The sequence below is a fragment of the Corvus cornix genome, chromosome 1 (genome assembly GCF_000738735.6).
Source record: "Corvus cornix cornix isolate S_Up_H32 chromosome 1, ASM73873v5, whole genome shotgun sequence".
Taxonomy (NCBI): domain Eukaryota; kingdom Metazoa; phylum Chordata; class Aves; order Passeriformes; family Corvidae; genus Corvus; species Corvus cornix.
In genome coordinates this window covers 114,097,019-114,122,537 of record NC_046332.1, presented here as the reverse complement: position 1 = coordinate 114,122,537, position 25,519 = coordinate 114,097,019, and the positions used below count along the sequence as shown (strand labels likewise).

The following is a 25,519-nucleotide window of genomic DNA, read 5'->3' as shown; positions in this document are numbered from 1 at the left end:
ACATGAAAAAAACATACTTTGAATCTGGCTGCAAAGCTTTTACTATTTTGAACTAGTTCAGACTTCTTGCAAAGTTAATTATTTTAAAGACCACCACTGGTTTGACACATGTGAGGCTTTATTTACAAGTAGACCCACTGAGGCTGTAAGTAAGGTTATAAATGCTTCTATTTCCCAAATCAGATCTTGGTGTGTAATGACTCAGTGGAGCAGTTAGAATTTATTCGCTACTTTTGATGAGGATGAATTTGTTCTCTCGTTCCCTGGCTAAAACCAGAAGACTTAAAGATCACAAATGTACTTGCTGTTTTTCTGCTTTGCAATGAGTAGTATAAAGCTACAAAGCTGCTACTGTTGGTGCTGGAATGCTTCACATGCTGCTACTAAAAGCAAGTGTCTGGATAGTGCCAAGCGTTGGATTGTGTTAAGCTCCTTGGGCAAGTCGTTGCTGGAGCTGGGAGTGGGCTGTGCATGATCATGTAGAAAAGGAAAATCTTTTCCTGATTTAAATGCTCCTCCCAACCTGACTTCGCTTCACGTCAGAAGCTGCGCTGTTAAGTGATGCTTGGACACCTTCCTTTGCTCTTGCACCCCTCCAGCTTGGGACTTCCCAGCTCCCTGCCTCAGCCAGGCCTGCCCCAGGACTGCCAGCCCAGAGAGCAGGAACACTGCCCTGACATTTTGCCAAGGAGGAAGGAGGATGCTGGCAAGGAAGAGCGGAGGAGCAGCGCGGCTGCGCTTCTGTACTGAAAGGTGGATGGCACGGCTGCTGCTCTGGATGGGAGAGAGAGGGGATGGGGAAATGCACACAGGGCAGTGGGGGACCATGACCAAGTAGCAGGCTGTGAGAAGAGGCACCAGGTTTGATGTCGTGGTCACATCAGTGTTGGTGCCCAGTGACTTCAGGAGCGTGTGCGTCAAGTGTTGGAAGCTGCTGTGCCAGAATGGGGAATGAACATTTGTGAAAGGCTTCAGCACTGCAGGGCTTGCTTTACTGCTCAGCTGCATTTTTAGAATTTTTCCTTTTTTAATTTCTGTTCTTGGAAGGAAGCTACGATGACAGAATTTCGTTTTTCAGGTCATTTAAGGCATACTTTTTGGCTTTCATTCCAATTCTGATTTGTCATACAGCAGATAAACACAGCACAGAACTGCGATTCACAATGGCAGTTCTGAAACACTTGTTCTGACGGTACAAAAATAGAGCAGCTGTGTGAAGTCAAAATTTATTTTATTTCCAAGACAGGAAACTTCAGTGCAGTCAATCCAGTTTTGCAAAGTGTTTGCAGCCAAAGTTTTTCTGATCATTTCCAGTTCTATGATACAGTATCCTTCCTAATCCTATCAGATATCCAGCCCAGCTACCAGGTCGGTGTCAAATGTTATTACTCCCATTAATTCTTACTCATTCACATGTAGACCTACTTAAGATTATGTGAAAGGTGAAAACAGTCTATTGAATTGAAGGGTGTGGTGTATTTGTCCCTTATTTCATGGATGTGTTATGTGTCCTACTTCTGATGGATGATGTGCTTTATATCTGTCTGTACAGGTGCACTTCTTCCAATTCCAGATTTAAATAAGAGGTGGCAAGAGCCCAATATGAATTGTATGCAGTGTTCTTAGTTATTTCTTTAAATAATCCGATAGAATTCCTTTGCTCTATCTTTTATTATTTTGCCTATCCTGAGATTAAAGGCACTGTGAGAAATTGAATCAAAGATCATTTAGGGTTTTTTGCTATCTTCGCTGCAGTTCTCTTCATATTAATTTTGTTTCTCCTACAAGCTTTTGACCAAAAGAATAGTCACTCTTAAAAAAACTCATGCTTTTCACAGCTTTCTTGAAGTCCATCTGGACTGCATTAAATGTTTGCAGGGACACTACCACTGCCTCATCTTGTCTCTTGTATGAGGTGGTGGTAGTCCTGCTGGTCCCACTGCATTTCTGAGCTGTGTTTTTATTGAGAACAGGTAAATGTTACTCCTGCAACTTCTCTGTGAAAGAGTGGCTGGGTGTGTGGCCCCTGAGAGCTCCGGGTCTGATTAACGACAGAAGGATCCAACTTGTACTCTGAATGCCACTGCTTCTTTCTTTCAGTGTCAGTTTTTCATTCTGTGCATGAAGAGGCTTTTCTATCTGCTGTTTATCCTAATGGCAGTTTGTTCTGTGCATGGGGTGAGCAAAAACCCCTTCTATAAACTTGCTCCCAAGTTTTAAGGTCAGCGTGGATGTTGGGTCTAACGGCCTCCGCTGCAAAACACAAACTTCAGTTCCCACATAATTGGTGGGAGGTTATTTTCCCTTCTATTTCTTCCAGCTATTAAAGAAAGGAATGATAAAGAAGGATATGTATTAAATACCTCTAGTGTGTCACGGACTCAGAATTTATGGCTTCGTGTTCTGAAGGTGATGTACACACACATTAACAAGTTCTGAACTTGCAGCCATTATTCCTTAATTGCTGGTGGCTCTCACTCCCTGAGTGTTGGAGGGAATGAAGATGTGAGGAAAGATTCAGCTGCTCTTGTAATCTGATTTCTGGTGTGCTCTTCCCCAACAACCTCAGCTCCACTTTCTTAATTTTGCTGAAAAGGGGCGCACTGTCTTTCTAGATAGCAGTTTTAAAATGTGATCTTTCTTGGTTCAAATATTAGAAGGCAGGTTCCATCTCAAATCTCTCCTTCTTTCTGTCTTTTTAATTTTATTTTGTTCAGTGATTACTAGGGTCTTTTGTGTTTATTTATGATTTCTTAATGAAAGCTGAAAAAACAAAGAGTTGAGAAGCAACGACGAGTTCTGTGGTGCACTGGAGTGTTTTGAGGTGGCAGCATCAAAATCCCTCCAGATCTGTCTCACAGAAACACTATTGAAATGCAAAATATGCCTGTTGTTAAATGATGAGATGAGTAGATTTTGGTGGTTGTTGCTGTTGGATACCTGTAAAATAAAAAGGACAAAGACCTGGCAGTCATAATTCACGACTAATTCAGTGAACAGCTGCGGCCTAGTGGGCTGTGTTGTATTTTTGACCCAAGACAAAGCAAACAAACATACCAGGTTTGGGTTGACAGAAAAATCCCTGCCTTTACAAATGAGCATTCCAGCACCTCCTTCCATTCAAAATTAGCCCTGGCAAAAGGGACTGCATGGAGGGAGTAGAGCCTGTACTATGGAATAACCCAAAATACGAGTGCTAATTACAGTAAATGGAAGATGCTCACCGTGGTCATTCCTCAGGATGTGCTCTTCTCCCAGAGTTAGGGATTAGAGCCCCACTAACTGCTCCTTTAAAGGTGCTTTCTCCTCTTCAGAGGATTAGTGGAAGCTTTATTATCCAGGGTCTCTGGTCATGGCAATCCTGAATTCAGATCCTGGTGGGTTGGTGCAGAAGAGCTGTTGTGAGGAGCAGGGGTGGTGGGAATAAGTGTCAGGCTCACATTTTTTACACTCTTTGCATTTCATTCTCTATCAAGGAAAAAGCATCAGTTAAATCTGGAAAGAGGAAAGTAGAGGGTGAGCAAATAACTGTTTTGTCTGATTAAGGTGTAAATTAGTTGAGATTTGGAGTAGAAATGAGATGAAAATGAACCAGTGGACGAAAGAAAGCCCATGTGGAATTTCCATGTGTTTCGTTCATTTGAATTATTAAGGAAGAAATCTTTCTCTTCTTGTTGTTTTTGGGTTTTTGTTTTGTTTTTTCTTCCTTCTCCCCCCCCCAACTAGAGGACTGTGAGCTCTAGGGACAGCATCTGCCAAGAGAGATTTAAAAGCTACTACACCTTTCAGGAGTCTTCATTTTCTTGAAGAGCAGTTACGACTTTTGAGTATGTGAGGACACATTAGCTATTACATTGCCTCCACATATTATTATCTTTGAAATTTTCTCACTCAGTGTAAGTGAGACGAGTCTGACCTGAAATGTTGTCTGGTCATTGTCAAGTACAGCTCTGTTTGAAGAAGGAAGCTGGTACAATGGCTTGCACGTGTGCCTCTCCAGTACGAGATGGACAGACCTCTCTCCCTTTTCCTACTGGCTGTAAAATACAGTTTTAATCATACAAACAACTTGTGTAAATAAGTGAAGGAACTTGTTGCTTCTATTTCAGCATAGATTAAGGCTTGAGATCAAATCTTCAAAGTAAAGGAGGCAGTAAAAAGTAAGGCTCAGCTGCCTTAAAAAAGGAAGTGTTTTTTCCTGCCATTGATGGGGCTGTCCTATGTCTTGGTGCTTCCCAGCCTGGGTTTGCTCTGCAGATCCAGCTCATGAAGCAAACACAGAGCTTGTTCTAAGGTCACTTTTACACCTGAATTTGTATCCATTAGCTCAGTGCTTTTCAAAGCACTTAAAGTAGCCCACAACTTGATAGATCTTATTTTCCTTTCTGCACGTGCCTCCATCACAGCCCGCCGTGTGACTGGATCGTGGCATTAAGGAACTGGGCTGGCAGGACCCAGCTCACTCGGGCTAGTAACAGCCTAGTTGAGACCAGGACCTCAGCATGAGCAATCCTCTGTGCTTTTCCCTTGACTTGCAACACTCAGGGAGCTCCTCTACCACTGGCAGCACCTGAGGGAGCTTGAGTCTGCACCAACCCCATGGTTTTGGTTTTGCTGCAGTAGCTCCTGCGTGCTCTGCACAGTGAAAGATGCAGCAGCCTGGGATCACCTGAGAGCCTCACCAAGGAACTCTGCAAACTTCTCCCTCTTAGGATGAAAGTTTGGCCATGGCAGCTGCTGCTGCCCACATGCCCAGCCTGTTCAGCAGCCTTGCTCCAGGCGTGGCTGTCCAATGGACTTTTGGCCGTGCACGTCCAAGAGCAGCCACGTAGCAAAGTCAGCCCTGGAGCCTTCAGAAAGCCTCGGGGCCAGAATCAATGTTTGCTTCCTCTTTTGCCAAAGGCTGATAAAATAGCACCTTTTTTCCCCCTGTTCTCTCTCCTCCCTCAGAGTTCTTCCCTCATTCTTCATTTTGCCTGTCTTTCCTACTGGTCTCGCTGCCTTTTTATGTCTAAGGGTATTTTTTGGGGAGGGCAGCAGGGGACAAATGTTTTAGACTTTTATTTTGGTTTTTTTTTTAAGAGTCCTTCTCAAACAGATAAAACCTGTGGGGTATCATGGGGAGGGAACTTGAATAAAACAAGCTAGGGGAAAAAAATCTTATTCGAGTGAAAATTACAATTCACTGAATACAATTAATGTGTCATAATTAGGCCCTTTTGAAGGGAATCTGTTAAGACAGTAATTGCACTCTGCAATCCCTTTTTTCCCTCACCGCTGCTTACTAATAATTTGATATTGTGAAAAACAAATTACTTGTAGATTTTGTCCTCTCTGCTCAGCTTGCAAGTACTAAAATTAGTTGATTTTATTTAGCTTTGTGGTTGGCTTATTTTTATACCTATTTACTAGCAAAAACTGCTGTTGAGCTACATTGCATGCTTTCAGGGAAAATGCTGGTCTCACATCCTAGGCTGGTCATATTTTAAAAGAGGAAAAGTATTAATACTGCAGTAACACTTGGTAAGCTCCTCCCCCCTAAATACAGAGAAGAATCCATCCTTAGGGATCCAAAACTCCAAAACTGGCATTTTTTCTTCAAAGAAAAAGACTTGACAACTCAAGAACTGAGAGTCACCTTTCCACTTGAGGGAAGGATTAAAGGCCAGCTCCTGCCATTTGACAGGGGAAAAATAATTGGATACTTTTGGCAGCCGTCTGTCAGATAATTCCTTCGTATTTGTGAGTGGATCTGCCTGTGAGAGTGGCTCTCAGAAGAGCACCTTGGAGCCCACCTGGTGCTCAGGCTCAGGTCAAGGTCAGATGTGAGCATTTTCTCACCACCCAGGCTCTTTCTGTTTCCTACTTTGCTGCCATAAGAAGCTTCACACCAGAGAAAATCAGGATTTGGGGCTTCTACAGGAACAAAAGGCTTACCTGCTTTGGGTCCTGCATATGCCAACTTGAAAATTTTATTGTGCTGTTTGGGAAGAAAAGAATTTGAAGAATGCCATTGGCAGCAATAGTTTTGACACAGACAATAAAATACTAGGGTGTCTCGTTTCGACTGTGGGATTTGGATCTATTTTCAAAATTGTGACTTTGTGAAATCTCGAGGGAGGTTTTTTCCCTCACATTTTTTTTCCTATGTAAATGGAAACTTTACTTCCAAAATTCCGTTATGATACGTGCTGATACAGAAACCCTGACTGTCAGTGTTTGCAGTACAAGGAATTAACAGTTGTGGCATCTTTTCAAGGCCAGGTTGGATGGGGCTTTTAGCAACCTGCTCTAGTGGAAGGTTCCCTGCCCACGGCAAGGGGGCTGGAACGAGATGATCTTTAAGGTCCCTCCCAACCCAAACCATTCCATGATTCTCTGATTCAAGCCAGAGCACACTACACCAACTTGGAAGCTCTTCAGGGCAGTATTACTGTGCTGCTTAAGCATGGTTTGGAAAGGCTGTGCTTTTGTTTGCTGTGCTGCCTGGTAGATGCCTGCTACAGGAAAGAGTGAGGTGTGAGGCGTGTCAGAGAATGATTCATCAATCCTACCTTTTCTGTGGCTAAAGATATTTTTATTTAATTCATTCATTTTTCTTCTCAGTGACTCTCGGGTTGCGAATAAGACAGAGGAGTTCAAAGGTGGTCACACTTCCCAAAAGTCTGGGAGCTGCTGGAGCAATGTAACATCTGATGCAGTCACAGTGCTTCAGTTTAACTGTCAGAGAGTAATCTTCTCATTACTTCTCAGAAGCAAAGTCCTTCAGGGAATAACACAAACATTTCACATGATCCAAAGTGCCAGATTTTTTGCATTTGAACTGCTGTGATAAATAATGTTGGGGATGGGGAAAATTCCCAAAATTGCTCAGGAGCTGTGGTTATGAACGCTGGTGTGTGCTACATGTTCCAGCTAAAATTAACTTTCATTTGCACTCTGCTGAGCCTTCAGGTTAACCTGGAATGACTTTTGGTCACTGGCAAGTGACCAGATGCCAGTGGTACTACCTGCAGCTTTTAATCCAGGTTTGGGAGCTTTTCTCCGTGGCAGGTGTGCACAACAACATTTGCTGTTGCCAGTGGGCGAAATTCCACAATTCCAATGCCCTGAGCACCATCAGCTCCAGTGGTATGGATAGAATGGTTTGGGTTGAAAAGGACCTTCAGGATCACCCAATTCCAGCTCCCATCACACATCCACCATCTCACAGCAGGAGGTAACCCCTGGCCAGGGTAGAAGGTAGCTCAGTCCTACCTGCAGGTTGCTGTGTGGAGGAATGGGTTGCAGGAAGCTGTAGTCTGGCGTGTGCTGTTATGGTGTGTCCTGGCAGGCTTTACCAACCCCAGAGCATAACAAAGTCTTTTAACTTCCTGCCCTACAAACTCAATCTGGTATCTGGAAATGAAGCTGTGTTCCTGCATGCCTCTGTGTTCTCCTGTGTAATCAAGATTTTTATAGTGGAACTTGGTTAACAATTGTAATGATGTATGAGCCACGGGCAAAGCTGGTTCATTTCCCAGAGCTGCTGCCTCTCCAGTATTAGCCAGGGGAAAGAGTAAAGTATGAATGTTTGAGAAGGAGAGAGCAAAATAAATGACTCCAATAGCAGGGGGAGGAACAGTGCTGCTTTCAAAAAAGAGAATTTTTTTTTTAAAAGCATATCTTATTTCATGTGAGAATCAAAACTGCCTTTTAAATTGTCCTGCCAAATTTTTAAGTAAAAATGTTAGAACAAATATGAATATAAAACATGATTCTTATTTTTAATTAATCGAACACATCATTATGACATTGCTTAACAGCTTTTTTTTTCCTTTCCTTTTTTTTTTTTTTTTCTCTTTTCTCAATCAAATAGTCCTTCCTGATAATATGGAGCATAAAGCTGTTTTCTGTTTGTGCCTTTGAACTCCCTTGTATAATTCCAAGGAACACCCACGATGACAATCAAATTCTGCTTGGCAGTATCCTAAATAGGTCAGGTGCAATGGGGAGCAAAAGCCTTCCATCTGCTGTATTCCCTTTATTAATTGCCGGGGAAATAAAACCACTGGAGTTGCATCACCTTGTTTGTGCTCTGAGACCTAGGACTGCCTGTGCACATTCCTGTGGCCACCGAAGATGGCACGGAGCAGTGGGAAGCTGCCTGGCCCTACACCTTTTCCCCAGAGGGGTGGCACAACGTTTTTAACAGGAAACACAATCAGAATAACCAAATTCCAGTCCTTGTGACTGACATAGCTGAACTTGGGGGTTTTAGCCTGATCTTTCCCTCCTTCCCCTCCCTCGCCTGCACTGGCAGATCCAGTCATGTCCCTTTACCACCCTACCAGCCCAGTAGGTGTGTGAAAGTGTGGGATGGTGGCTGTTTCTGGGCAGAAAGGGAGGAAAGAGGTGGGAGCTGCTATGACAGGTGAGGAAGAGGTGGTTCAAGGTAGTTAAGAGGGTGGGATCGGCCTTTTCATCTCCTCAGGCTGACACAACCCAGATCTCGTGTTAAGTAAAATCTGGCAGTGCTGCAGTTCAGTCCTGAAGAACAAGTCATGGCATTTTTACAGCAGAGGTCATGCCTTGAAGTACAGGGAGTTCACAGCTGGTTTTCCAAGGTGCGTTCTTCTTTATTTACCTCTCCATACCCAACTATCCCAGCTAATCCAGGGATCTCACTGCGTGAACATGTCTGTACTTTCTTTCCTGGCCTCCAGGAGGGACAGGCTGCTTTCAGAGCCATGAACTTCACGTAAGCAGCAAGGTGGGTGTTCCCATGGAATCATATCCATTGACTTTCATGTTTAGGGGAGGTTGGTTGCTTCACTGTTGTGGTGTGTGGATAGAGGGGACCCAGGGAAACCTGTGCTTATCCACTTTGGGTTTGTTACAGCGTTTAGGGGAACAGACTGGAAAATGTCTCTAAGCATTCAGTGCCCTTGAAGAGAAGCACTAAAAAAACATAAGGAGGACTTCCTGAAAGCAGGCAGTAAGTGCAGCTAGGAGGATGTTCTCTCTAATGAGTGGTGCCCCACGGTGTGGGTATGGAAGTGCTGTTGGGAAGAGCTCATTCTGGGGAGAACAGATAAGACTTGATGAGTCAGGAGTGTCCTGCTTTCACCTCTCCTCCTCACAGCTCTCCAGGCTTTCAAAAACCTTTGCTAACAAAACCTCATCTCCAAACCTAACATCTTGACAGAGGAGGGGGAAAAAAAGCCTGGAAAGAATCGTGTCACTACAAAAGCGAGGTGATGGGGGGAGGAGAGGTGAGAGATCAGACCTGGCATGCAGCCTTCTGAAAAATCTGATTTTTCTCACTGCTGTCCTGTGCAAGTTTCATTTTCTTTCTATTTGCCTCCGAAATACAGCCTTTTCTCAAAGTTTTTTGCTGCCTTCAAATCACAGAATTATAGAATGGCCTGGGTAGAAAGAGAACTTAAAACTCATCCATTCCCACCCCCTGCCATGGGCAGGGACACCTTCCACTATCCCAGGTTGCTCCAAGCCCCATCCAGCCTGGCCTTGAACACTGCCAGGGATGGGCCATCGGAAACTTCTCTGGGCACCCTGTGCCAGGGCCTCACCACCCTCACAGGGAAGAAGTTTTTCCTAATATCCCACCTAACCCTACTCTCTGTCAGCTTGAAGCCATTCCCCATGATCTTGTAAATAGTCTCTCTCAAAAACAAAACAAAAAAACACCTTCTTAAATACTGAAGGAGCAGCTTTGGCGCTTGGTTTCACATCTCCAATGCAGTTTGAAAGCTGGGATCTTACTTAAATTTGAGTTTGAAGTTCAGATCTGTGGTGTGAGGCAGACCTTTAAATAGAGGTAGAAATAAAGGAGTGAGACTGAACTTCTCCTGAAGGGTTTCTGCCTGCTGCTGAAGGACAGAGGGACTGTGGTGTCTTTGGCAAAAGGGAGATTACCAAAAAAATAGCAGTGCTCATGAGGCTAGGGATGCCTCCTAGCCTAAGCTCAAGAACATCAGGAGTGGGCTTCATTCCCCTGATTAATTTTGTTATTTCCAGATGGCACAGTAAACATGGGCAGTGACTCACCTACAGGGTGAGGAAGGTTTAAAGATTAGTCACTTCAAGCCTTCTTGAGTTTGCCTAGCATGTCTTGGCTGTGTACATATGTATAAAACTGTTTTGGTCTCACTGCAGTTGGAGAGCTGTTGATTTAGTTTCAAAACAAGCTTTTTTTTTTTTTTTTCTGTAGTGTAGGACTTCTGAGGCTAGGTAGAGAAGAAGAGTTAAAAATGCCTGTTTGGTTTTTTTTTCAGTTTCATAGCAGTTTCTCTGAATCTAATGAGCGATAGAGGAAAAGAGAAGAATGACCTGACAAAATAAATTGGAAGCTAATTTTGGAGAGCAAAAGCCTCGGAAAATTGAAATTCTGAACTGTTTGCAGCTTCTAACTGTAATCATTCACTGGATATAATACATTAATGTAGGCTTACTGATTTCATTACCTTAACCAAAAAAAAAAAAAAAAAAAAAACCAGAGCAAAAAGCCCTCCTTAATATTGTATTCTGAAAGGTAACGTATTAGCATAATTCCTTTTTTGTTTGTTTTTCTTTTTTACTCCCTTAAGAAAACCCAACCTCTAAAATTCTTTGACATGATTCTGCTTTTTTAGAAGGAGCATGCCCTAAGCAGTGCTGGTGAACAGAACAGCCACAGCAGACACTTAACCTCAGACAGTGCCGTGTTTACTGTGGAGCTGGAAGCTCTCCCTCTCCTCAGGTCCTCCTACAGCACCCTTAGCTCCATCTGATGTGGCTGGCCCTTGTCCCATAGAGCTCAAGATCCTGCTGGACAGTGCCCAGCAGGTCTGCTCTGAGGTGGGTACAGTCTGGGGTTTCCGAGTGAGAAAGTTTTATGCTGGGAAGGAGCCTGTGAGATGAGTGATGCCATTCACAAGCACATCTCCAAGAGTTAGGCTCTTTCTAGCTGGGGAATTATTGAATCAGTAGCTGTCTCTCCTGCACCTTAAGTCACCCTGTTCTCCAGGGAGGGAGGGGTGAGCTCTGGATGAGACTCTTGCTAATTTAGGACATGGCACAGAGCTTAGACGTAGCCAGCCCGTCTCTAAACCGAGGCTGCGTGGGCACTGGGATTCCTCATGAGGCTTGCAGGTAAATGTGAGAGTTGCTCCCAGTGGCATTCGGCTTACAGCCTCCCTGTCTCGTCAGTGCTGTGCTGTAATTACCAGGAAATTGATTAATTTAGTTCCTTTACACCTACTAACAGGTGGAAACAGGCTTTTGTATTTAACAAGAGCTTTGTGTGCACTTGAGCGCAAATAGCTGATGTCTCACGCATTCATTCTTGAATTTCAGAGTGTTTGTGGGGGTTTTTTTAATCCCTCATTTGTCTAGGCACTCATTATCTTTCCATTCAAGAACGTGTGTGGTGTAAGTACAGTGAAATTTACAGATTTTCCTCACTCAGATTTGGGAGCCCTCGAGGAACCTGCTGCTCTCAGTAAGCGCTAACTCTGCTTGTGGTTAAGTGTTGGTGGCTGCACTGAGGAAGGCTGATGAAGGCACCTCGTGGCTTCTGTGCAACCCCTTCCTTCTGAAGGGTTTGGCTCCCTGGGGGTCTCTGTGGCACCCTACATCTGTTAAAAGACTACCACTTTTCCCTTAGTCTTCTCAAGCCATTTAAAGCCTGTCAATGCTTATTTACAGGTGATTTTTTTTCTAGCTCTCTAGATCATTGTTGTTACTCTCTAATAAGTCCAGATTTTACTCAAAACCCAGTGCCTAGAGCAGGACTTCAGCTGCAGCTGGTTTATGTGAACCACAGGATTGCTTCACACACCTGGTTTTGTCTGCTCTAGGTTGTGAGGTGGGAGAGAGACTTGTGTCTGGGGGGAAAAATACAAAAAAGAGGAAAAAAAGGTTAATCTTTTCTGAAAAGGCAATGAGACAAAATTGCTACGATTCACACAGCTCTAAGATAAGCAAGTAATGGCTCATGTTCAACAGCAAAGCATGTTCATATAGCATGAATAGGATGGATGTGCTGTATGATAAATCTAGACACAGCAAATAAATTTCAGCCTGAAAAATAAGATAGCACATGAGATGGCATGTGCAGAAAGAATGCTAATGTTTAGGAAACCGAGGGCACTGGCAGGAAGGAGAGCATAGAAATGAAGAATAGATATTTTGTTTTGTTACAAGGATTGATTGGCTGACTATTTTTTTTGTCTTTAAACCATAATAGCCTTCCCTTATTGTCAAAATGATAATATATATAAAGCACTTCCTGTAATATTTTTCTTCAAAATGACTATTCATCAGTCCTGCAGTCAGATGCTCATATTTCAACTCACAATTTAGTTTAGCAAGTTTATACTTCAGAGCAATCTGTCATTTTAGCATTTGTGTTTTTTATACAAATCTCCACTACAGGAGCATGCAGTGCTCTTAAGCACGGATAGATTGGCTAATCCAGATAGTACTTTGTAATCTTCTGGCAAAGAGATTATTGCTTTTCAGGCAGGGAAAAGAAAGTATTCCTTCCAGTCTAGCAGTGCAGATCATGAAGAGATCGAGGGGAAAAAATCTTCTGTGGGGCCCAGTGAGGGTGTCAGAGTTTCTGGGAATAGATGTTTTAAGTGGCTGGGGAAGAGAGTGAGTGTGAAGGTGGTAAATGTGAAGGTAGCAAATGTAAAGGCAGCAAATGTAAATCCCAGGTCCTGGCACCAGCTGGGGATGGAGTGAGGGGAATGGCAGCAAAGGCCAAACACACTCTGGAGAGCTTGGCCTGCTGCTGCCGCTTGTTCTCCTGTTGACTCCCCAGACTACAAACACAGCACAGTTTCTGTGACAAACTTCTGCTGTTGTGAAAGCAGGAATTATCTTTGGCGATAAACTTGACCTTCTGGTTTGCCCACGTTTTCATGCAGCAATAAATCACCTTCCTTTGCATCCCTGGAGCTGCAGCGAAATGTGGGCACCACCTGCTGAACAAACGTCATTAGAAAATTATCTCCATTCTTTTTTTTTTACTTCCTCACAATGCCTCTCTTATCTTGGGTGCATGGGTGAACCCTTCTTATGACTACTGGAGGGGGTTTTTTTTGGAGGTAGGAGCAGATAGGTTTTCTCTGGTGAGGTGACCTCACTCAGGGCAACACTGGAAATACTTCTCCTCCTGGACTTGGTGTAAAATGTGGGTCTGTGCCCTTCCTCCTTCTCTTCCTCCTTCTCCAAGGTGAAGCATAATTCCATCCAAGGTGCAGAGGCTCATTTGGCTTTGGGGTGAGATGTTCCTCTGCTGCAGGGACTGCTTGTGAGCAGTGAGAAATGGGAGAGTCCATCCCTGCCCCAATGTTCATGGGCAGTGTGCCAGCCCAACAAGTTTATCTATTTTTATTTTCAGTCTTACCTTTTAAACAAAGTACATGTTATTCTGCAAGCAGAAATGTGTTTCTGTGGAGGCTTTTTAAGTTTTATGTCTGACTTTGCAGTCCTCTACATCTAGAAATGCTTCCAAAGATTTCTCTAACTTGTCTTTTAAATTGCTTTTATTTCTGCATCTTTAGGGGAACAGATGAAGAACCTATATTAAAGCCTAGCCTTCTGATTTTTTTTTTTTATTAGAAAGTAGGCTGTAAATGCTAACTCTGAGTAACACAGAGGGGAAAAAAAACATACAGTGTGTCTGTGCTTAAAAAGCCACCGCATATTGTAATATTACTAATTTGTAGAAACAAATTGCTGAAATAACCTGACAGTCAGTGCCAATAATAACACGTAATAACTGTGGGCAAACACAGCACATAGTTACTGGTGTTTTCTTTTCTGTGTGATGGTTGTAAGCAATTCTTGCCAGATGGGGTGATAATGTAATTAGGAATCATTGTGTTAAATGAGGCAGCATTTAAATTGCCAACTAATTTTCCTATCTATTAACCAGCTTGAAAAAGAAGAGCTGTTACCCAAATGATTTCTAGCTGCTAATCCCTAACAAGAAACAGCATTTCTTTGAAGTCTTTTTTTTTAAGTACTGTCTAGCAGATTATTTTCTGGGGGGTTTATTATGTGTAGGGCAAAATAAGAAAGAGAGTTAAGAGATGGTACAAGTTCAGGGGTGAGATGGGGTGGACTTCTACTAAGCCAGTACATTGTGATGTGTGGTAACAGCTCCTGAGCAGGTAATGAGAGGATTCCTATTTCTGGTCTCTACATGGGGAAAAAAACTTTTTTACTTTGTCATAGTTCACTGTGTGACATGCTTCAGCAAGCAGAGTAGAATTACAAGCCCTATTTTGTGTGTGCTTTGGGAGAAATCATGAAAGCACAGCAGGACAAGATTTTGAGTGGCACATGAACGTTACTGGTGTGGAATGGCTGCTCTTTACTGAGGACAAGAGAAAGGGGCGCCCTTGGGTCGAGTTAAAATCCCAGAGGAGGCATGATAGCTTGTAGTTTTCATCAGGAAAAGAGATATCATTGCTAAAAGAGAGTAGATTTAGATTAGATATTTTAAAAAATTCTTCCTTGAGGAGGGTGGTGAGGCCCTGGCACAGGGTGCCCAAAGCAGCTGTGGCTGCCCCTGGATCCCTGGCACTGTCCAAGGCCAGGCTGAACAGGGCTTGGAGCAACCTGGGATAGTGGAAGGTGTCCCTGGGGGTGGGACTGGATGATCTTTGTGGTTCTTTCCAACCCAAACCATTCAATGATTCTATGAATTCTTACAGAGCCAGATTCTTCGCTCTGCTGCCTTGTGAAGGAAAGTTATCAATTATCATTAAGGTTTTGTCTGAATCCCAGAGTAAATGTAAGGCTGAATGAGATTGTTTATTGCATTTATGGACCTTTCTGTGCAAATCCTATTCCTTTTTTTATTTTTCTTCCTACTGCCTATGCTTCAGCTGAAGCAGGAATGAAGAGCCAAATACATTTTTGCAATCTGGTTTCTTTACAGAATCATGGAATAGTTAAGGCTGGGAAAGACCTTTCAGTCCAGCCATCAACCCAGCACCACCTTCCATGTTCATCAATTAACCATGTTCTCAAGTGCCACATCCACATGTTTGTTGAACACTTCCAGGCATGGTGACTCTACCACTCCCCTGGTCAGTCTGGTCCAGTGCTTTACAACAATTTTCGAGTAAAATTTTTCCCTAATATCCAGTCTAAACCTCCCCTGGTGCAGCTTGAGGCCATTCCCCCTCATCCTGTCACTTGCTTCCTGGGAGAAAAGACTGACACCAGCTCACTACAACCTCCTTTCAAGCAGTTGTAGAAATTGCAGCCTGTCCAGTTGTGGAACTTTACTGCTTGACCTAAAGGGATTGATCAGACCTGTGAACTTGGGGAAAAAAAAATAAAGTGGTTTTTTCTATGGACCAGTCTCTTAGTGAGGATGAAGAGTATCCCTAGCTCAGTGTGGGTGACCTGGGGAATCACATCAAAAGCAGGAGGTTTGATGGCAAGCCCTAGGATTCCACACCTGGAAAAGGCTGTGGATGCTAAACCATGCAGACAGCTGCTTCAAAGAAGTGCATTTTGCACTTTCAGCCTGTGGGATTTGTTTTGTATATTTTTCTGGAAGTTACCAAAACCTCCCAGCCTCAAACTAAAAGAGGGAAGAGAAACTTCTACAAAGTCTGAGCGGGCCGTGTATGAGAACAGAGGCAACTTCTGTCCCAGCTAAGGGATACGAGCAACCACTCTGCAGCAAAAAATGAATGATTGCTGCTCTCACTTTCCTTCAAAATGTGAAGAAAGTCACTTTCTGAATGCATGGTGGATAACTGCAAATTGTTTTATGCCAGGCAGTTAAATGAGGCATGAAGAATAACCATTCTAGTGTGGATGTCGTCATATTGACATCACCTGCTGTTCCAGGGCAGGTGCCTGAAGCACAGAGTGCCAAAGCTTTGCTGAATGAAAAAAAGATAACACATCAATAGGCAATTTTTTTTTTTTCTGGTAGCAAAATACAACAATATTTAGCAATGGAAGGCTAAGAAATATTAAAAACATAGTGGTAAGTTAAATTATTGAAGCAGCATAGCATACAGTAAGTGCTATTTGATGCTGGTGCTAAATCAAGCAGTGGGAAGTTTAAGGGATCCTTGAAGAATTGACAAAGTGTTTGACTTCTAGTGGAAAGAAATCATTAGGACTGGGGATTTTTTAGTGTCTCTACCCTTTCAGAGTAGAAAAAATGTAAAATGCATAACCTCCGAGGCTTCTGCTTTCAGTGTTTGTGACTTTCAGTAAAGAAGTTTGGATTTGCTTGTTTTTATAGCCACAACTTAATGGCATATAGATAGTGCCAGATTCCCTCTGTAAGTTTGTCATGGCAGAGGTGGATGTTCCTGTCTTGCTTTCTGTAAAGTAGGGATCTTTGTGAACCTCCTGTTAATAATAACACTATTTGCATATAGGAAATGCAGACAGCAAAATAATCTCCAGGTGCTTTACTAGGTGCAGGTTTCATGCCCCACAGCTGTGGTAAAGATGACCTTTGAGGGGAAGAAACAATTTAGTGCATTTGCTCTCAGTGTCTGCTGTCTAGGTCTGAAATTGCACTTGGAAACCACAAAAAAAAAAAAAAAAATCCCAGACAAGGCTTTGCTTCTTCCAAAAGAAAAAGGAAAGTAGTTTTTCATTGGTTTTAATGCTGGGCACATGATCAGTCAGCAGTCTTTGTGCAGTTTTACTCCAAAGCCTCATCCAGCCAAGTCTCTCTGAAGGTGACCTGTGCAAAACCTGGTTTCATCTGACAATCTGTGGCAGAACAAGGGGATCACTAAACAAGCATCTCTGGGTGACTGGAAGTGTTCCACTCGGGATGGCCATGATAAACCCAAGGAAGCTGCTCTGCCTGCCCGTGAGAGCTCCGATTTACCAACCGTGCCACCACTGCTGGCTCTGCCTCGGTGTCAGGGTCCTCTGTCCCTGTGGGAGAACGGTGAAGGCACAGAGAGGTGTGGTCACCCTCCAGCTATCAGCGGATTGCTCAGGGAATCAGGCTGAGGTGCCATGGAATTCAGTTTTTGCTTGTGAGCCGGGCAGCAAAGTGCAGCAGCTGGGGAGTGAGCACAAAGTGTGGCTTCGTGTTTTAGGAGAGGGCAGGGCTGTCCTCTGGAGATCACAGAATCATAGAATGGTTTGGGTTGGAAGGGAAATTAGAGATCATCCAAATCCAACCCTCCTGCCATGGCAAGGGCACCTTCCACTATCCCAGGCTGCTCCAAGCCCTGTCCAACCTGGCCTTGGACACTGCCAGGGATCATGGGGCAGCCACAGCTGCTCTGGGTGACTTGTTCCAGTGCCTCATCACCCTCGCAGGGAGGAAGTATTTTCTAATATTTAATCTAACCCACTCTTGTCAGTTTGAAGCCATTCCTTGGGAATTGTCTCTCTCCAGGTTTCCTGTGGTTCCTTCAGGCCCTGCAAGGCCACACTGAGCTCAGCCCAAAGCTTCTCCTCTCCAGGCTGAACAATCCCAGCTCTCACAGCCTTTCCTCCCAGCAGAGCTGCTCCATCCCTCTGCTCATCCTGGTGCCTCCTCTGGCCTCTCTCCAGCAGCTCCACGTCCTCCCTGTGCTGGTCCCAGGGCTGGGGCAGCTCTGCAGGTGGGCTCTCACCTGAGCACAGGGGCACAATCCCCCCCTCACCTCTGCCCACACTGCTTTGGATGCAGCCCAGGACACAGCTGGTTTCTGGGCTTTAAGTTGACATTTCCTAGGACATCTCCAACCTCTCAGCCACCAGCACCCCCAAGTCCTTCTCGGCAGGGCTGCTCTCCACAGTTGATCAAGACAGGACAGGATGGACAGCCCTGGACCATGGCTCCTTCAGTGGCCACCTTGTGACTCTCCAGATCTTGCCTGAAGCTGCCCCAGCAGCACCATGAGCCCGGCGGGCACCGTGGAATGAAGTAGGCTCCAGTGGAGCCTTCACAACATGAAAGTGGCTCTTAATGAGACGTGAAGGCACTAAAGAAAATTCAGACCCGAAGGGTAGCCAGGAGAGAAAGAGAACTCAGTAAGTTATACCCACCCCAAAATGAGCTGCTAATCACTGGCGCTATTGTGAGGACTACAATAAATCAGTGTCTGCCCTGGCCGCCTGCATCTCATTATGCACAAACATGTGGATAGAGAATGTCAGCCTCAATAGCATCTGTCATGTGAGCTCTGCTGTGTCTGAGTGGGCTGGAGCTTGCATGGTTAGCCGGCTTTGTGCTTTCCCTCCTTCTTTGTGGGGGATATCTATTTTCTTCTGGAAATCTTGATTTTGCTCCGTCTTGTGGGTAGTAAATTTGCTCTTTCCTCCGATGGTTTGTGAATTCCTTGACAATAACATTGTATTTAAGGTGCGGGGATAAAATATCTTTCATATGTGTCATATTTAGTGATTTTTGGTTGGTTTTGGTTGGTTGTTTTTTTTTCCCCAAGTTCTCCTCCATGTACGGTGCCATGCATATCACTGAGGCTAAGGTAACACCTACATGTATTTATGCAGCTGATGTACAGTGCCCATTACTCAAGCTTCATGGACTACCTCGGAAAGGCTAATTAATTTAAGCCCTGCAGCACCCCTTTGAGGCAAATTTTGTCGGTCCTGATAGATGCACACATTGTAGCTGGTCTTTGTTATTTATTTTTCATATGGTTTCTATGCCAGGGAAGGGGGGGGGTGGAAATGAATAGTTTGTACTTTGTTAGGTGGTTGAAAAAATGTTTGTGTTTTGATATCATTGAAATGAAGTATGTAGCAAACTTTGGATTTTATTGCAGTGTCTCAGAGGTTCTTATTTTCTTTTAAAGCCCCAGCTCCTGGAGCCAGGTGAACTTGAGGATGTCCTTTTGTTTTTAGATGTCTCTGTCTCACTCGTGTGGGTGCAAAATAAATTTTAATGTATTGTCTTTGCTTAATCTAAAATCTGGGATGCAGCGAGGTGCTTGGCTAAGGTTGTAGGTTTGTTTCTTTTTAGTCTTAAAATTTCTGCAAGATTGGAGCTGGGAATACCAATGACAGAGTGTGCGTGCAGTTGAGAAGAGATTCTCAGAAACTACTGCTTGGTTTTGTGTTCTTGTCTAAATTTCAGGGATCCTCACTCCCATACTTAAGGGGGTAAAACTTTAAGGGGGTAAAACGAGAGTAACCGTCACCTCCCTCCCCCTCCATGAGCAAACCAAAGATGTTTTTGAGCATTGACTCACACTTTTTGTCTACGCTCAGTCTTGTTAGAGAAGGATTCAGCACGTCTTCTTCAAATGCTTTCTCCTTTGTGTTTACACTCATTTCTCAGTTCAGCCCTGTTTCTCCACTTCCCGTGTCAATACCAAACCTGTTTCCCTGATTGTTCTCTCTTGCCCTTCCCACCTCCCCTTCCGGTTCTAGATCCCAAGGTACATCACGTCTTAAGGAGTGATGAGGACAACCAAAGGGGCTGGTTTGAGCTGGCTTTAAGGCATGGGCAACCAAATCTTTGTGTCTCACTCCCTCCTACAGGAAAATTCTTAATTCCGTAATATTTTTCTGGGGACAGGTGTTTTAAGCCAATCTGAGACCGTGTTGTCACCAAAGGAGGCATGGTTGCCTTTTTCTGGTATCTGCTCCTACCATCTCCATTTGAGTAGCTGCCTGATAGGGCAGATTGCTATTTTTTTTTTTTTTTTTGGTACCTGTAGATGAGGAACCTGATCTGATTTGCATCACAGCCCCGTGGCTGCGCCAGGGAGCCCTGGGAAGCATCCAGCCAAGAGCAGAGAAGAAGTGTGACCATTCTTTTGGTAGCAGCAGAGTCCCTGACTGATTTGAACTTAGCATTTAATGGCTCTGTACCTAATGTAGTTTCCAGGTCTCACTGAAAGAAGTGATCCTGCATGTGGCTGCGTTTTCCTTCAGCTTTGCCACTGTGCAGCTGTGATGGACCAGCCTGGTTACCTGAGCCAGATGGGGAAAGGAGGTGTCTTGTTTTGTCCATGTGGTTTTGTGAGGCAGTTTTCAGCCTAAATCACCCTCCCAATTAACCAAACAAGTGGCCCCCTCTTAGGCCACCTTTCAATCACGGTGTTAATAAATCTGCCACCCTCATTTTTAAAGGTGGTGAAGGCTGTGGAAGGTTGCTGCTGTTTGGGATGAACTGGGCATCGCTCCCATGTTTTCCAAGCCATGAGGCAGCTTCCTGCTCCTGCTTATTTCTGTCCAGACCTGCACTCAGCCCCTACCTTGGAATCTTCATAAGCTCTAAGGCAAACAGTGCTTTAAGCAGTCCATAGTTCAGCCTATCTCCTGGACAGCTTGCCAAGACTCATGGGTTGGGCCAAAAAAATTTGAGATGATCAAGAATTCATCTGCTGTGCAAATGTGGGCTTGGCGGGTTTTCCCCCTTCCAGGAACAGGACTATTTTAAAGCATTTCAGCATGATCAGCTGTTTTGGAGGGGCCGCAGCAGCATATCTTTCCCAAAAGTGACACTAAATGTATTTCTCAGGGCAATGCTCACCATGATTTTAAAACTGAAGGGAGTTTAGATAAAAACTGCAATGATTGGGTTTTTTTATCTTTTTGGTTCGTTTGTTTAATTGGATATGCAAATTACCTCTCCTTTCTTCTCTTTTTGGCAGTTAAATATTCTGGTTGACACTGGGAGCAGCAATTTTGCTGTAGCAGGTGTGCCTGATCCTGATGTCACGTCCTACTTCAATCCTGAGCTGTAAGTACCTGTTCTGCTGCCCGTTGTTACAGTGCGGATACTGCAACACGTGTATCAGACAACGAGGCCCGTGGAAAAGAAATTTATATGGACTGATTCTTGATAGCTGTTTCAGAGAGATGTTTATTTCTCCAGCCGCATGGCCGGGATCTGCCGAGGAACTGAGGCAATCACGGGACCCGAGGGTCCTTGCCCGCACAGGGGAACACAAACCAACCAACGGGGAACGAGGCTGACCAGGGGCAGGGAAAGCCCGTGTCTGTCCCCTCAGGGCCCCTCTCCCAGGACTACATGGCGGCGGGGGGAGACCCTGACATTTCACCCGTTTATTTTTAACAAAAAGAGATTTAAAACTTAACATTGAAAACAACTGGATAAACATAACAAGAACAGTTTCAAAACAAAACAAGCCACCCTCCTGCATCTTTAAATGTCCAAACAGATTCTCTGGAACATCTTAAGGCTGACAGAAGGGAGACATGACTCTCCGGGCATGCTTTGTGGGGAAACTGAGGCAGGAGAGGGTTTCTTCCATTTGTACCTGTTGGAACTCTAAACAACAATAGTTAATTTCTTCCCTCCCCCTCTTCATCCCCCACTTGGCATTGGAAAGGGATTTTTGGGGAAACAATTGGCAAAGGCATGGTTTTGTGAGGGAAACCACGAGTGAAAAAACGGATTGGGAATACACTGGGGGTAATAGGATATAGGGTAAAAGGTGGGATTAGGAAAGGGAGACTGTAGGGACTGTTTATAATGCGGATACTGTCTAACATGACTACAGTTTTTAGCATATATGCTGCCTTTCACAAAAACACCATCAGGCCCAGTGACCTCTGCTGCTTGTAACCCTCTTCTACCTTGTACAATTTTGAACTCTACTACTTCTCCATCTCCTAAACTTGGGATGTATTTTTCAGGGTTATTCTTTTTAATAGCAGGTCTATGAACAAATATGTCTTCCTGGTTGTCACATCTTGTTATAAAACCATAATTTTGTTTAACATTATACCATTTTACTATTCCTAAAACCTTAGCTACGGTGATTTTTTCCTTTTTCCGAGTGGCAGCTGTTTCCTGTCTCGCTGCGTTTTTGCTCTCTCTTTCGCTTTCGTTCACTCCCATGTTGGAACTGCCAGGGCTGCGGGGGCCGTCGGGGCTGCTGGTGCCTGCGCGCTCTTCCCGGGGTCGCATTCAGGGCCGCGCGGGCCGGGGCCGGGCCGCGCCGCTCAGCTCCCTGTGTGCCGTCTCCTCTGCTCTCAGCTGCACAGCCACTCCCTGGGGCCACACCCACGTCTTGGCCAGGCCCCCGAGCGCTGACCCCCCTGTGCCCTGCTCCAGCGCACGTCTCGGCTGGGCGCGGCTCTGCTCCGCCACCACCACCACCAGCCACCACTCCTCTCACGGGGCTCGCTCCACCACATGTTGTGTGGGGCCAGGCGGGCACCGCCGGGTCGTGCTGCTCCCACTGCGCCTCACTCTGCCACCGACACTGCGGCTCACGCCACTGCGCCTGCGCGCGGGAACTGCCTTGCTGCTGCTCGCAGAGCGCTCGGTGCACGTGGCCTGGGTCACACAGTCCCTGAGTCAGGCTTGCCTTCACCAGGACACAGCTGACAACAGTCTCAGTAATTAAATAATATTCACGAAAATATTTTTCCATCGGCATATATTTTGACTCAGAAATTAACTGTGTCCAAACAGTCTTCCAAAAGTCTTTGGTAAGAATCAAATCCCAAGAAATGTAGAAAAAGTTCTTAAACAACCATGAAAGGAAATGTTTCAGTTCCTTTTGAGCTTGAATTAAGCTAAAATTTATAAATCGTTGTTCAAGAATCTTTTCAAGTTTAAGATAAATGTCCATATGCAGCTCTGAGAGCCAAGAGTCTTCCCACGGTTCCTCCATAGTTTAGAGATGGAACAGCAAAACAAAAACAAGAAGAGAAATCCGGAGTTTACTCACAAATCAGTCGCTGTCCTTAGGGATCAGGGATTGTTCTGCCTGCATTATCCACCATTTGTTACAGTGTGGATATTGCAACACGTGTATCAGACAACAAGGCCTGTGGAAAAGAAATATATATGGACCGACTCTTGATAGCTGTTTCAGAGAGATGTTTATTTCTCCAGCCGCATGGCCGGGCCTCTGCCGAGGAGCTGCTCAATCACGGGACCCGAGGGTCTTTGCCCGCACAGGGGAACACAAAACAACCAACGGGGAACGAGGCTGACCAGGGGCAGGGAAAGCCCGTGTCTGTCCCCTCAGGGCCCCTCTCCCAGGACCACATGGCAGGGGGGAAGGGACCCCAACACCCCGTGGTGGAGATTAGCGCGTCTTTTGGATTCTGGCTCCTCCGTGCAAGACAGGATGATAAGGCAGCTCCTGGGACACCTGTGACATCCCGTGGATGTTGGTTGCCTGGTGGGAACTTTGGCCTTGCCTGATGCAAAATCCTGCCTGACACCATGAACAGCCCCACTGATGGCAGTGCAGCTGAGCTCTGGCTGAACATCAGCAGCACTAATTAGGGCTAGAGAAAAGAGAAGGTAAAAAATCATTTGCAAATCACACCAATTTCAGCCAATTTCTTACCTGAATAGACTTGCAAGAAATTAAAAGTTTCAATATGCTTTGCCTTGGTTTGAAAACAAAAATTAAAACCCAGTAATTGTAGCAGTTACTTGACATTTCATCCAGAAGCAAAATTACTTAGTCAAAACCTAATTTGTTGTTTAGTTGAGGCCTCAGGCCTCAATCAGTCAGTGATCTGGACAGACCCTGATGAATCTTGTTATTTATAAAATACAGCTTGGTGGTTCTGGTGTTTGTTATGCACTAAATTTGCTGTGTTTAACATAAGCTGACATTAATCACAGCCAAGCACAGCTTTGTCTGTCTGAATCACTCTCCCTCTTTTCTTCCTCCCTTTCTGCCTTTCTCTAGTTTCAATTATTTCAGGTAAACTTCTCCAAAATGCAGTGTCTATCTTTAGCTGAAGCATATGGATAAAAATACTTAGAGGGCTGGGAAACTGGAGAGTATCACCCTTCTCACTACCTCATAGGTGTTTTAACATGGGGTTTTACACTTTTTCCAGTAAGATGCACTGGTAATGGAGGGAAATCCATTATTTCCATACTGCTTACTAGAATAGCCTCACCTCCTGTCATATATTTAGATGTTAACAGAGATATTTCACATCACACTGATATGATACAAGTCTGGAAAATCCAGAATTTGCACTTGATAACTATTTCTGTGCTACTGCAGAGTATTCCTTGCCAGCCAGTTATCCCCTTCCATAGGCAGTGGCTAGAGAAAATTTAATTGCAAGGAATTAAAAGCACAAGCATTCTTTCTCCCTTGTCTCTTAATTGATGTTATTGAGACTGGAAGGACAAGGCCTCCCTCATAAGAAACATAAACCATTAGAAACAGCAACAGCAGAGCTTGTGTGGGGAAAAGGACAGACTGTGGAATCATGTGAAGGTTACAGCCTCTGGTCGGTGTTCTCAGTGGATACTGTGTTTTGAGAAGTTTAATATAAGGTTGATAATGAAACCTTGGAGTCTGCACCCTGAAGAGTTAGTTAGTTAAGAGTGCTTTGTAAAATTCCAAATCAAGTCATTACGCTCCAGAGCAATTGCAGCAACAGTTTCTGGTTTGGGTTGCACTGATGGAGTCCTGCAGTGTGCTCAGAATACAAACATCAGCAGACTCCTGGGTACACCATGCTGCTTCCATTTTAAATATTTTAACTACATTTAAATAAATGCCGTCTCGGAGGCATCCTGGTCCCAGTGAAATCAGGGAGATGTTTCAAAAACACTGGTTGCAAGAAAGCTCTGTAGGTCACCTAGCACACATCCTGAATGAGGCAGGGCTGTCACCAGAGCAGGTGAGCCATGGCTGTGTTCCACCAAGTCCTATAAACCTCTGAGAATCCATGCTGTATCCAGGCAGCGTGTTCCAGTGCCGTGCCACAATCTCCTGTGGAGGAAATACTTCCTGTTGTCCAACCTGAACCTCAAAAAATGTAACTCATGGCTCTGGCAGTCAGCATGTCAACTAGTCCCTTCGATGTAGGACCTGTGCAAATCTGAGTGTGCAGCCTGTCCTTCATGTAGGTTCTTGATGAAGACATTCACAGAGTCACAGAATCGTTTAGGTTGGAAAAGACCTCCAAGGTCATTGAGTCCAACCTGTGACAAATCCCCACTTGTCACCCAGCCCAGAGCACTGAGTGCCACATCCAGGCCTTCCTTGTACACCTCCACGCAGGATGAGTCCACCACCTCCCTGGGCAGCCTGTTCCAGTGTTTAACAACCCTTCCCATGAAGAAATTCCTCCTGATGTTGAGCCTGAACCTCTCCTGCACAGCTTGATGCTATGTCCTCTTGTCCTGTTGCTGTTGCCTGGGAGAAGAGACTGACTCTCAGCTGCCTGCACCCTCCTGCCAGGGAGTTGTAAAGAGTGAGGAAGTCTCTGCTGAGCCTCCTTTCCTTCAGGCTGTGGACAGTTTTTCCTCCACTCACAACCTGTGGGGCTCTCTGCTTGTCATGAGTCAATGATCACCACCCTTTGGACCCAGGGGTGCAGCCCATCTTCAGCCCACACAGTGTCTCATGTGTTCAGTCCCACATCCTCAGCTTCCACATGGGAATGCCATGAGAGGCGGTGTCCAAAGCCTGACTGAAGCCAAGATGTGCTACAGCCACTGTTCTCCTCGTCTGTGCATCCAGTCTTGTTGTAGAAGGCAGTGAGACTGGTCACGTGTGATATGCCTGTGAAATTCCTCATTGAGTGCCTGTGACTGCACTAC

General features: G+C 44.7%; 1 protein-coding gene across 2 annotated transcripts in view; it reads left to right on the top strand.

Moving 5' to 3' along the window:
• Window positions 1-25,519, top strand: part of BACE2 (beta-secretase 2) — a 54,547-nt gene that overhangs the window by 2,091 nt on the left and 26,937 nt on the right. The window contains exons 1-2 of one of the 2 annotated variants that reach the window (XM_019282956.3): window positions 8,529-8,606; window positions 20,607-20,695. In XM_019282956.3, coding sequence (XP_019138501.1) covers window positions 8,544-8,606; window positions 20,607-20,695 — 152 coding nt within the window. In that variant the 5' untranslated portion in view covers window positions 8,529-8,543. Of the gene's footprint in view, window positions 1-8,528; window positions 8,607-20,606; window positions 20,696-25,519 lie in introns of those variants that run through there. The other variant, XM_039553234.1, reaches the window with a different exon arrangement.